At 31.6% G+C, this 14,079-nt stretch overlaps 1 protein-coding gene across 1 annotated transcript; it reads left to right on the top strand.

The window, feature by feature from the left end:
* Nucleotides 1-342: 342 nt before the first annotated feature.
* LOC111053763 lies at nt 343-14,079 on the top strand. The gene is made up of 11 exons (XM_022340692.2): nt 343-753; nt 3,335-3,657; nt 4,319-4,481; nt 6,935-7,083; nt 7,540-7,584; nt 8,581-8,687; nt 9,160-9,376; nt 9,828-10,047; nt 12,142-12,285; nt 12,916-13,088; nt 13,769-14,079. Exons 1-11 carry the CDS (start codon nt 651-653, stop codon nt 13,925-13,927), a joined length of 1,803 nt encoding a protein of 600 aa, XP_022196384.2. The 5' UTR covers nt 343-650; the 3' UTR covers nt 13,928-14,079.

Raw genomic sequence — 14,079 nt, 5'->3', positions numbered from 1 at the left:
TCAAACTAAACATAATCAAAGTCGGTAAGTTGAATTACCTGATAGGGAGAGATAAATTGAACCCAGGCAGTAGGCAGCACACAATAATGTAATCTAAATGTGGAAAAACCAAAAACATATTTTTTTATTAATCGGTACGGTACATAGATACAATAAAATCTTCCTCATAACATTTCCCATTTATGACACCAAGGGTCATGGAAATGAAAGCTTTGTTATCGTTATCAGAGCTCATTATAAGCTGAATAGTGCTTTCATTCAATTAATCAATTTCAATTCAACGAATTATGATCAATTATGATAACGATTGAATCATTGTCACTAATAGAAAAATTAATCTTTGAATCACAAAAAAGCTTTGGTTTTCCTGTGATAGCGTAAGCTTACTATGTATTATTCAGATAGACAAATCAACGTGCCGGGTATTTGATATGTGAAACATCTGAAAATTTCCCCTCTAAAAATTACGAGAAAATCCATGAGTGATAGATATATAGACCCATAGATTGTTATAAAAAGGAAATCAGTGCTCGAAATCTTCTTTAAAATATTGATAATTGTGTGTGATCAAACATTCCCAGTAGAATCTTCAAATTCATTTACCGCAGATAGTATAAGAATAGCATACTAGAGATAGGTCAACTGCTATAATGATGTATAAAATTATTCAAACAGTTTTTAGCATTTTTTTCTTTCTCTCAATAAATGGAATAATAATTCATACACAAGCTGCAGCGGATTTGGACGTAGTTGGTGAGTAGGAAATTTTTATCTTTTAAACTATTATTGTGACCTGTAGCATTAGGTTAGGAATATTGCTGCTTATTGAATAATATAATATATAATATATTGACGCGGCTCATCCAATCCGCCTATATCCATTGAACATCACCCCTGGTTGTGAGTGTTCGTCTGGATATGCAGGACTCTGTATGTCACTTAAAATTATTCAGTTCGTACTACATGTTTTTTTCTTTTTTTCAGTACCATATATATATGTATATAAATATTTTTTAACTACAGAGATTTGGGTTCAACAACATTGAGTGCTCTCCGCATCCTCTAAAGATGCTTTTTTATTTTTTATTTACTCTACATTACTTATTCTATTGTTTTTGTTGTTTTTTTTTTATTGTAAATCTTCAACTGTCAGTTGTTATAATGCAGTTCACAGTGCTCATTCCCCACACCCAGACTTGTTGTCTTTGTGGGGAATATTCACTATTTATCTAATGTTTCTGCTGCTGTAATACCTTTTTTTGTGAATAAAGATCATTTGAATTTGAATATAGAATCAGTACGGTACAACTAGAATAAAATAATCATTAAATTAATATTATTAAACATATAACCTATGTAATACCTACTGCAAAATGATAAATTTTCGAATCACATACGATGGAATATAATTCAAATATCAGATATTATTCGAATTACGCCTATTGTTATTTTATGCAATACCTACGCGATAATGCGAATAGTTTACTGCCGAAGTTGTTCAAGTTTAGCTATCAAACTTTGTACTATGTATTGATTTTTCGATTATTGACTATATAACAGTTGGAGGAGGGCATAACCTACAGTGATGGTAGCTGTAGCCTACATAAATATTTTACCGGCTTTTGTTTTTAGCCTATATGCTACACAACACATCTTAGTTATCATGATAAAAAATGCAAGAAAAAATGAAAAAGGTTTGAATTGACGTGTAAGACGAGTGTGTGAGAATAATTGTGGGAGGAGGTCCTAGTTTTTGCTTTCTTTAATGGTTATCCTAAGTAATTAATTGAAAAATTGAGAATTGGACACATGAGCTGGCGAATGAATATTATAATACCATCAATTATTTTATCAATCCATCGTACGGTATCAAAAAGAATGAGTGTTTCATAGGATACGAATCTCTTCATAATGATAAGAATATAGTATCAGCAAAAATAAGAATTTTAGGCTAACTACTTATTTTTATGATTGATATCGAATGGATGAGAAATCGGTTTTAGTGCCCCATTGGTGGGTCGAATACACATATAAAATAGCAGCACTTATATCGAATATCTATCCTGAAGTAAACAATTTAAAAACTATTTGATGAAATTAAAAGACTTCAAACATTTCTTTATAAGATCTTTATATGATTATAATAATTATAGCCTATAGTATTGGCTAATGGCAACGTATAGCCATACGTATAGTCAATATATTAACTTATTATTAGATGAGTGTCTATAATGGTAACTCCTTGATGCTTCCAAGCTCTTAATCATTGACTCTGATGTAATGGTTGAAGGGAGAGATCTCCACCAAATAATATATAATAAGTTACGAATTTTAGAGAGATGTAAATACGAGTTCAGGTCACCTCCACCAAAAATAATATGCAATATATAAAAATAAAAGAAAGGCTAATACCGTAATGATATTGGTGGGTGTAATTGAGAACAAAAAGTTGAACAGAAATACTAAATAATTTTCAATTACCGGAAACTTTACGTTAAACAATTATGATATTCAGGTCTCTCATGAACAAACAAAAGTTATTAGATTAAAAATATTACCTAATGAGAGTGAGTTAAAATATGAATTTACTAACAAAACAATAAATAGTGCTACTCGCTTTGCATTGTCTATGCTTGCTCAGGAATATAAAGAAACAATAGGCCTAGGCCTACTATTGATTTTTGGGATGGTAAACTGTGCATTATCTAAACCTTACTTTATTGGTCCTTGTGGCCTGAACCGCAGGGTTTTGGATATGGATCACTCACGACCTTAAATTTGAAAATAATACTTCTACAAAATGCTTGATCAAAACATCACTCCTCCCTACAAGATCCCAATCCCGAAAATACAGTTAGGCCTAACGTACCGTATATTAGTATAAAACTGCCCGGACTGAGGCAGCCTATAATTGTATTCTCAAGATAATGATCTCTTCAGAAGTAATGTTTTAAAACAAGCACCTGTAACTGCCAGACGGATAAAAGAGTAAAGGACCTCGAGTAGAACATTCAAAAAACTATTTATGTGATCAAATCCAGACCTCGATTTGCAGATCAAAAGCCAACTAACTGCGTTGTTTGTATATCATGGAGTTAAAATCATAATATTGTCTTCATCAACGTGATAAAACACACGTTCTCTTCACACATTACGTATCTTCATACATTACACATCACATTGGAGATCTCGTCGCTTCATCAATTACATGTAATAATTAAATTCGCGACTAAATTTTCAACTCGCAAAATATAATATTCAAATTACATTCTATGGAATTAGATGGTTGTATTTGATGTAATGTATGACAACTCCAATTTTTTGTGCATTTCAGACACCAGATGCAAGAAGCAGGTTATCACAAGGACCTATGATTACGAGGAGTTTTTCAAATTTTCTAATGAAAATTATAAAAACGGCACTCTGCATTTGACGTTCAGAGTGTTGGCTGCAAGTAATGCACACATCGTCTTCACTAATAAGCCTTTCACCTCGTTGGATCAAGACAATGTGAAAGGCTATGAAATTGTTTTGGGAGCTGGTGGAAATACATACTGCGAAATACGTCGCTTTAATAATTCTTTGGACAACTATACTGAAATTACTTCACTTGATATTGACGGTCTACTGTCGCTTAGTGAAGTGCGAGAATTTACGGTCAGTATATGATTCGAGCCATTTTCGCACCAATGCGCAATAGTACTTAACGTCACAAGTCTAGTAACGGTAATTTATTACCGCTTGAATATGATTGTTTCTGCCCGAAACGAAATTGAGGGCGGAATATTATTAAACGTACGAATGCGGTAAAGACGTTATCATACCGTACAATTCACGTACAGTACTTTCTGTCATAGGTAGCCTACCTAGGCTACTCACTCAATTTCAGTTGTTTTCCATGCATTGGATCGAGCCATTGGAAAGCTAATTGCAAAACAAAGGAAACACATAGCAGTTAGAAAGATACAAAATGTAAACTGTAGGCCTGCAAAATGTTCCATTTAACTGTATGAATTAAAATATACGGTATATTTGGTATATGTGGCTCGAAAAACCAGTCACTAGATACATGGAATGAGAGATAATTAGACACTTAGTAAGTAATAATTATAATTCTGTATTAAATAAATGTATATCAATATCATTTCATATTATATAGATTGCACGTTTTAAAATTATTATTCCTCATCCACTTCACAAAATCAAATATAGGCTTACCGGTAACATAACTCGCTAGAATTTCTCATACATTTTCATGCTTGCTGTTTTTCTTGTGTTATTCATTAAACGTTACAATTTTTCGACTTTCATTTTTCAGATATCAATTTCACAAAATAGGGCAATTTACATACGAAAAAATAATGACACTATTCCTTTTATTTTCAAAAAAGATCCGGACCCAATAATGGACTTGGGTTATTTTGGATTTTCAACTTGGTATTCTGTGGATGGTGTATGGAACTTTGATTGTCACGGTGATGGTAGGTATATCGATCTATTTCCACCCCATTGCATTAAACTATTATATCTCATTCATAAAATAATTTAGAATAGGCCTTTGGAAAATGTTATATTGGATATTCTGAGAACCTAGACATGTGTAGTCATCAAACCAGTTGTAGCTATAAGGAAATATCTATAGAAGAGATGATCAAACGTTGTTTTGAACTTCTAAGAGAGGTTATCAACTAGCGAATATACAACCAGTTTTCCTGTAAATTTTCAACATGTAATATTGTGCCTGTTCTCCTACTCTGAACTGAACGATGCCGTGTTAGGCTATAGTTTCACATTCATTCGGTTCGTTTCGTTTTCGGTGAATTCCGATAAGTGTGAAACGGTAATTCGGTTTGAATTCGGTACCGAATAGAAACCGCATAGAACCGAACGCCCACTTGACTCTAATAAATTCCATCAGGTTTTAATTCGTTGCTAGCGAGAGGCTACTTTCACACACTTTCGGTTCGGTTCGTTTCGTTTCCGGCAAATTCCGATAAGTGTGAAACGATGATTCGGTTTGAATTCGGTACCGAACAGCAACCGCATAGCACCGAACGCCCCCTCAACACAAATAGGTTTCATCATATTCGAATTCGTTGCTAGGGAAACAGGAAAAAACAAAGTTTTTTACACATGCTTGCTTTTTTGCTTTTATTTTAACCTGATATCTTGATTATCTGTTTCAAAAATTTCCAAGTCAAAATCATATGGTCAATTCATTTTTTTAGTTCACAGGAACATTTTTTTCTCAATGAATAGTTTGCTAAAAAAAATATGAAAGATATAAATTACAACTCAGGGAGAATTTTTATTTTTTTATTTTTCCACGAATATTACAAGATTTCATCAATGGAGAGAAGAGATGAAGTTTATATATACCATATGTGTCAAAAAAAGGAACACATTTTCAATTTAAAAAAATAATCTCTCGAAACATCCAAAATTAACATAATCAAAAAGAAACTATTCAAATAATTAACAATTTTTAATTAACTTAAAAATTTTGTTGTTCAATAAATAACATCTTACAATTTAACACCAGCTGTTATATTTAAATATATACCAGCATGAACTGTGGAATCCAAACACAGCTTTGTTTGAGAAGAAAATACCTAGTCTAATTAGAACCATACGAATTAAAACCTGACATGTATGAAAGCCTTATTCGTTTTCGGTAACGAACCGAAAACGAACCGAACCGAATGAAACCGAATGCGTGTGAAGCTAGCCTTACCGTATTCTCTCTTGACCGATCACTATCATCAGACTGACGACGATATCCTACTGCAAGGGGACGAAGCGGAAGTTTCCACAGGAAGCGCACTCAAAAATTGATAGGCTATTAATATTCCACGTTCATTTGTTGTTTTTTTAGAGGCAATCCAAATATTATTATCACACACTCTATAACCAAACATGAACAATAAATATTATTGTTAGAATAGTACGAAAGTAGGCTACTATTGCCTATATTAAAGCCCAATGTTTTCAGAGGAATAATAAAATCAGGCCTATACTCAACATTGTCAAGAGTACCCCGGTACCTATAGCCTGATTTTCTTATAATAGCCATCTTCACCATACTTGGGAAAATTTGTATCTTCTGATATAACAAGTAGTTTTTCACAAGCTCTTCAAAATCCCAGATCCCAATCCCAAGTCACATCCAGGTAGGATGGCATTGAAATGGAGATGTGACTGGAATCAGCATCAAACGGAGGTGCTATATAGTAGCTATGTAGACGTGATATTTTCGGGCTCATGTATATGATTTCATGTTGTAATTCATGTATATTTATTTTATATTCTGTGAATTTGAAGTTTGTTTCCTGTTTTTTCGAAAGTTTTATTATCAACCTATCACAATTTGAAAATGTTTGTTCTATTTTGATTTGTAACTTCAAGATTGATGATTTGATGTAGAAATTAATATGGACATAGCATACATAATATTTTTACGATTAGACGAAATCAAGAAATAAAAATTTTTGTATAATAGTCTGTTTTTTCTTTTTTGACTATTGTATTGTTCACTATAAAAAAATAGGATTTCAGGAAAACCGCATTCAGATATTAAACCGGTTATAATTCTATTATTGTGAACTGATTATTCAGATAAAATCTTTCAATTATCAATTTATAAATACGGTATATTCTATTCAATTGACAAAGTCATAGTATACAAAATACAGAAAACAAGATTCAAGGATTTCAAATCATAGAATTGGTTTGAACATTTATATGACTGTCTCGCAAACATTTGCAGTATCATAAGGATTATGATAGAATGATAATAACTCTGTTAATGTACATTGATAATTTTTTCAATACGATACTATAATCAAGTTTTCACCTCCCATAATTTATAAAAATGTCATTGTAAATTTACTTAATTTCAATTTATTCAATAATATTTGTATCCATCGATCCACAGGTTCAACCACTTATGATCCATCATTTTCGTTGACTGAATCACTCAGGAATAAGCTGTTGATGAGCTATGATCGTTTTAGCATACCATTCAATATCAGTGATGATTGGACACCAATCAATATTAGTTTCAATCCTTATCATGCAAAACTGGTAAGATATTTTTTCTTTTTGAAATTTAGTCTTATAAATCAATTTCTATATTCTTTCACTCAAAAGAATGTTAGGTCTACCTACATTCCTAAAATAACAGGCTGATAACGGTCGGTTCGTTGATATAATGAAATATTGGAAAGGATATAATAATTTAAAACAAAACACTAAACTTAGTATCTATCGTACCTTTTTTTATTTTTATTTTATACGACACTTTTCGACGTAAAGTGTCATTCTCAGTTTCATTTCACAAGTTTTTGAGAAGCCCTAAAATACCAATATGCACATACGCAATATCAGAATAATATAATATATTGGATTGGTAATATGAAATAATATAGATATATCATCTAATGATAGTCTGGATTGAATAATATTTTTGGATCGTCTATTATAAATAATGAGTTGAAAAACCGTTCTCATTTTTAAAATAGCTCTAATTTTCGGTTCCAGGATCCAAAACATGGACAAATAACTTTGGTTGGAAAATTCATGTTGGTGAGCATATTATTTATTTCCATTCAACAACAATAGGCTACAGCTGATGAAGCTCAATGGACCAAAAGTGGACTTCAATCACCTACCTATAAATATATAGACATGCTTTTTTTCCCCTCCAAGAGATGGGCTATGGTATTAAGGCAACCTCCATTTCCCTCAGAATATTAGTTAATAGATTAACTAATTAGCACTTTGAATCTGTAGCCTAATGCCTAAAAAATGAATTTAGGACTACTCTTCCATTTATTCGAAACTCATTCATGATTATTCTACAAACACACATTTAAATGATTAGGTATCGTATGCTATTCGAGTCTAAATGTCCAACTTCAGTATTCTGGACGGATTTCAATTTCAGTTTTTCACTTTTTGTTATCAAATATAACGAATAGCAGTCGAATTCCTTGAATAAATGAATTTATTCACTTACTATGACAACAATACGTTTCAATTTGTGACAGTAAGAGAATGAATTCATTTATTGAAGAAATTCGACTGCTATTCGTTATCGAATAACAAAAAAGTGATTTAATAGTAAGCAGTTACTGATGGATTACAAATTTAAAAAAATGAGTTTCTCGTTTGATAAACTTGAAAAAAGTCTTCATACTCTAGATGAAGAGTCTTCAAGGAACAAAGTGTTATAGAATTCTCTTCCATCACGATTTTCCGAAAATCGTGACATTCTTGTTAAAAATCTTTAATCACTTCTTATCTTCCGTGTGTGTTCACCTAAGAAATATCAATTAATCATATTGCTAATTCATTCTTTAAAAGCTCAAATTTTGAAATGTAGTACTGCATGTTATAATTTATTATTCTTGGAATTCTAACCACATTACTTATTTTCATATTTTAAAACCTCCATTTCACAGTAAACAATGGAAGCATTCTCACTTCATCTTTCAATCAAAAGCCGGAGCTGTTCTAATTTTTAATTCAAATGTTTAAAATCTTCAATTGACAGCCTCTATTTGAACTTTTGTTAAATAGGCTTGGGTAGATGAAAAATTGAAATGGGATCCAGCCAGCTACGGTAATATAACTTCATTGCAGCTCATGCATGGAGAGATTTGGAGCCCAGAGCTGGTCCTTTACAAGTAAGTGGTCAATCAATCATCTAGTCAAATTCCTCAACCCTGCATTATACGTGTAAATTTAATTTCGTGTGAAATAAGTGTGAATTAATTTTATTTTTGTGAAATAATCTTTTATTACTCGTGCGGGGTCAATATGATCATTTGATTTAAAGTACTTTTCTTTAGAATTCCTTATTTTTCTTTGCAAATCAGTTTATAGAATGAAAATTTAAATCCCCTTCTGGTGAACAGACTATATATGTTAAACCTATACAGAGCTTAAAATTTTCATTTAGACTAATGGGGATTTATTTTAACAAGTTGGTGAGTTTTACCCAGAGACAACTGATACTTACGCTACCGTATCTTTTCTCTATGGTTTCACCATTCTAAACGAATAAGTAAAATAACATATTAACACTACAACTTATAATAATACATTAATGATAGACTTTTATTCTAATACAAATTCGAAAAATAATTTCATTTTCAGTGCTGTTGGCCATGGGGTTAATCGAATGATTGGACCTAGTGGAATAGTAGTTTCCAATATGGGCAAAGTATACTGGAACCCGAATTCTAGGCTCCACGCCCAATGCCCATTGAAACACGATTCATCGTTAAAGGAGAATCATAAATGTGAAATACAACTAGGACTGTGGGCGACTCAAAACATTTTCAGATTTGTTTGGATCAATGACACCTCACAGGTGAGAATAAAACGACAGTCAAGAATGTTAATATTATTGGGGGAACACATCAAAATTGACAATGAGATTCCTGAACAATTCCTGTTTGACGCAATGCTTATATTTTTTCAATTTGATAAGAGAAGTCAATGTTGACATTTTTTTATCTTTCAAATATCTATCTATAAAATTTGTAATGAAACTTATTTCTCCCAATAGTAAACAATTAATGCATTTCTGATATAAGGTTATCATGGAAGAATCATAGGCCTATAATATTTATCATAAAAAATAATGATAATAAGTTGATATGTTAACATCATCACTTCCATTTTTCACACTTTTATATTAAGTATTCTTCTACTTTCTTGTTGCATATGATCGAAATTCTTTGAGTAATCCATGATTTTTATTTTTATATTGATTAACTAAAATTTTAAATTCTCCATCATATATGTTTCAAATATTTCAGGGAAATATGCCTATTCAGCCCTCTCAACAGCCGTGGTTGATGGAAGACAACTTAAATGTAACTTCCAAGTGTTCTGGAACTCGATGTCATGATGACAAAGGGAACAATGATTTTATCATTAATGGCAGGATAAACAGCAACACACTACTAGTTCTAGCAATTACAGTGAAGGCCAACGATGATAGTTTATATTTATCAATCGTTAAATTTCCTGTGATCGGTAAGAAAAATCTAAATACTGATAGAAATACAAATACGAAATTGAAATTCGTTACAGAGACTTAGTTTTCAAATTTCAAACTACTGGAAAGTAGGGACTAAACAATAGATTAGAGTATCGATCGCGAAGGTGCCTATGCCATATCATGAAATATGGAAATCTGTTAGGTATAATATAAAAATAATAACATTCAGGCAATAAATGTTAACTTTGGTTTTCTTTGCATGATCATGAATTCTGTGAATGTAATCAAAGTTGGATATGACTATTGCTTTTTGAGTCTTGTCTTTAGAGATGATTTTCTTAAACAGAGGAACGATATGTTAAGAAGAGTGTGCCAAATATAAAAATATCATTTACTTTTACCCAAGAAAAACTTGTAATCTGATGTTAATCAGTCAGGACCTTTCGATACACGTTCAGATAAACTTTCATTGATAAAACAAAAATGGCCTAGATCTATTAGTATGCTCATATACCCATCATACCTTTCAATTAATACGATTATGTGTTGTTGTAATGATTAAATGAGGATAGTAATGATTCATAGTGAGATAGAAAAAGATAATATGATATAGTTTGAATTCAATAACTGATTGAGAAATAAATCGTAAAGAACTATGATGAATTTTATCAATAGCCTAATTATCAGAAAATACTTCAATCGATGAAATTTATAAAACTGATGGTCCGGTAGGCTACTAAAACGAGTCGAGAAATAAATCTTACTTCGTCAACGACAATAGGCTAATTTATTGTTGTTTATGTGCATATAAATATCACCAGTACATTTTTCATGAGGTAGGCCTATAAAATAACCACATACCACCACTCAATCTCTCCACTTAAGAGTTAGAATTATTTCGACCAATTTAATATGCTAGTACTTGGTGAGAAAAAAAGAAACAACACGACTATATTATATAGTGTAACCGGCCCAGAATGGGGTAGAATTAAGAGATCTCTAAATTCTAAAGGGCGAGTCATGGGACTTTATTAAACTACAAACTTTAGCATTCTATTGAACTTGTAAAATTTTATTAAATGAATTGAACTAATTTAAATTTGGACAATAACAAAAATAATCTATATCGGTTCATTACACATTCTAAAAATTCAAGATGACTGCATGTAAGATTTTGCTAACTGCTTATTTGGATTCTAACTGTTCACGAAGGTAGCGTGGACTTTACTCATTTTCTCAATTACAAATTTATGATACTAGGGACTCGACCATTCAAGGGTTTTTAGCATGAGCTAGAAAATATAATGGCACTAACAATCGATCAATTTATAAATTCATTACTATTTAGAAATTTTCACTACACTGATTACTCCCGGATAACTTACTAATTTAAACAAACATTGACATATTCACTTCAAATAATCAATAAACTACTTGAACTTAACTTACGGCAAAAAATAATACATATTAACAAACTTAAACAGCAAACAAATTCAACACACACGTTAATTTTGAGCCCTCGAGGCCCGAGGCTACCTCTGGATTTTAAATGTGAATTCGGCCGCGGCTTGATTGGAACTGAACAATTCACGCGAATTATGTTCCCCTTCCACCAACGAGACAACGGTCCACGTGGAGACGAGCATAATTCCGTGGGAAAGGAAAATAATGCAAGTTTGAAATATTCCCAAATACTCGTGTATTTTCCATCGCTAACAGAAATACTGTTCCGTGAGAATACCTCAACCCTGCATAAAATTGGAGTGTTCCCAGATGCAAGTTAACAAAATCTTAATGTGAGAAAATTATTCTTTAACAGAAAAATAAATTTCTCACGATAAAAATTTGCACACAAAATTCAGCTACAAGATCACTAAAGTCTCATTGTTGAAGTCCTAATTCTACACTTTTCGAATGAACCCATACTAAATTTATCTCTATGAAAACACAAAACCATAATTAATTATTTCAATATCATCACCATCACACTAGCATTTTTCATGAATTGATTACCAAGCTCTTACATTTTGAAGATATGAGAGAAAATTATTATCAATCCTAGGATTATAATCATTATTGCCAACTATCCTTTTTCATTACAGATTTAAGAAAAATATTTTCCTTTTCAGTTCTAACTATCCTATTTCTATCGAGTTGTTGGATGTCATCTTGGAATGAATTCAGGAGTTGCTTAATGCTCTCAGCTGCTCTTCTGATGACTGCATTCTACAGAATGATAACTGTTCTACACTCAAGAGACTATCACATTCTTGGTGAGTAATCATTGAAAATTCTGCTCTTGATAAAATAGATGTTCTTCTATGGTAGAGGCTAAGCTACTCATCTTGATTCGAGTTATGTGATGAAAAATGTTTTCAATTTATTGCTTAGTCCCTTGAAAATATTTAAGATAAATATAAAACTTTAAAATAAATTTAAGTGATGATTCTCATTATATGGTAGGCTATTATTCAATACGCAGTGATTGCAGTCTACTTCGTGGAAACTATTTTGATATTATCTATCAAGTTGTAAGCGAAGCGGCATAAATTATATAGTGTCAATATATCTCTTCTATATTTTATTTCTCTTTCCGATAGCTCTGCCATATTGTAACAACTTTTCTAAAAATCATTTCATATTTTGAAGCTTTACTTTTCACTTCTGTTGAACTCCCACACAATCACACAATGTTTGATTATTTTTATAATGAAAGATCTATTACTGCTGAAAATTTAGGAATTTATTGTGATTGACCATTTCGTTTGTACGTTTGTTAACGTTTATACTAGTGGATTTTTGAGAAAGCATCTGGAAAAAGCAACCTCTGCTGTTGACTTCTATTTATTCAACCCAGTTCTTTGTGGTAGGCCTAATAACCATTTAAATGTGTCATGTTTCAGATATAACTTACGGGGTTTTTGCATCATGGATCACACTTGGTACAGGAGCATTAATATTTGCAAATTATCTGAAATCATGTAGTGGAAGTCGTAAGCCCAACACATTGGTGCTTAACTTTGTAGAGTTCAAACTTGTTCAAAAAATGCTTACTCTGCCTGAGGATACTTCTGAGGTACGAAGATATGTGAAATTCCATTACCTACTATAAAATCATATTCCATTATTCGATAGTTCATTAAGTAATTTTCTTGACAATAAATTTATTTTTCCTACAGGTACCTTGGAAAGTGACCATTTCTGCACTGATTGCAGGCCGCAAAGAATCACTTTTCCGCTCTAGTGCGAAATAGTCATTATTTCAAATAATATTTTCTCATTCATAAATTGTTTGGTTGAAAAATTATTTAGAAATTAAGATTTACTCAAAATTATTCGAATTAATTGGATCAATTTAATTTTTAATTTGAGTGAATTATCGATTATTAATTTTCAATTGGATTATAAAGTTTAAAATAAATTAAAGTTGTTATTAATAACAAAATTATACAAACAGACATGGATTTCAGCCATCATTTTACCCATAATCAACCACTTTTCATATTCAATGGTAACTGTAGGAAAAATGTAATGTGAAATACATGAGCAAAGTTCCTCTGCTGCGCTCAAGAAACCATTCCGCCCTCGCCTACGGCTCGTGCGTAAACGTTTCTTTCGGTGCAGCAAACTGTCACTTTGCGCACTAGTTGCACAAATAACTATTACATCACAACTTTCTATGACTAATTCAAAATTTATGTAGGCTGTAAACTATTCAAAAATGTTTCTTTAATCTTGGTTTAATTTGGATTTCAGAGCTATGAACTGAACAAATTAACTGGAGAGGAATATTTCGGTGAGCATGGAGAAGACACTTATGCACGGCAATGGGAATCAATTTCCATATTGATTAGAAGACTTACATTTTATGCTTCATTAGTCTGTGTTATTTGGTATTGGCAGTACAAGTTCTAATAAATCCAAGAAAAAGTTTTCCAATCCTTCACAGCTCATTAGAATAAAATTATATTCCCAAAACCACACAGATCTATTCAAAACATGTCGTGATTTATTTTGAAACTATTCATATTCGGTTTTTAATTATATTATCAAATTTTTCATTGAAA

This window comes from Nilaparvata lugens, chromosome 4 (genome assembly GCF_014356525.2).
Source record: "Nilaparvata lugens isolate BPH chromosome 4, ASM1435652v1, whole genome shotgun sequence".
NCBI lineage: Eukaryota > Metazoa > Arthropoda > Insecta > Hemiptera > Delphacidae > Nilaparvata > Nilaparvata lugens.
This window is presented reverse-complemented; position numbering and strand designations above follow the sequence as displayed.

Excerpts from the sequence above, each read along its gene's own strand:
- LOC111053763 (XM_022340692.2), top strand. The coding sequence starts at position 651 with ATGATGTATAAAATTATTCAAACAGTTTTTAGCATTTTTTTCTTTCTC. Across the intron at positions 754-3,334 it reads AGCGGATTTGGACGTAGTTG|ACACCAGATGCAAGAAGCAG; the intron begins GTGAGTAGGAAA and ends TGTGCATTTCAG. Across the intron at positions 8,688-9,159 it reads CCAGAGCTGGTCCTTTACAA|TGCTGTTGGCCATGGGGTTA; the intron begins GTAAGTGGTCAA and ends TTTCATTTTCAG.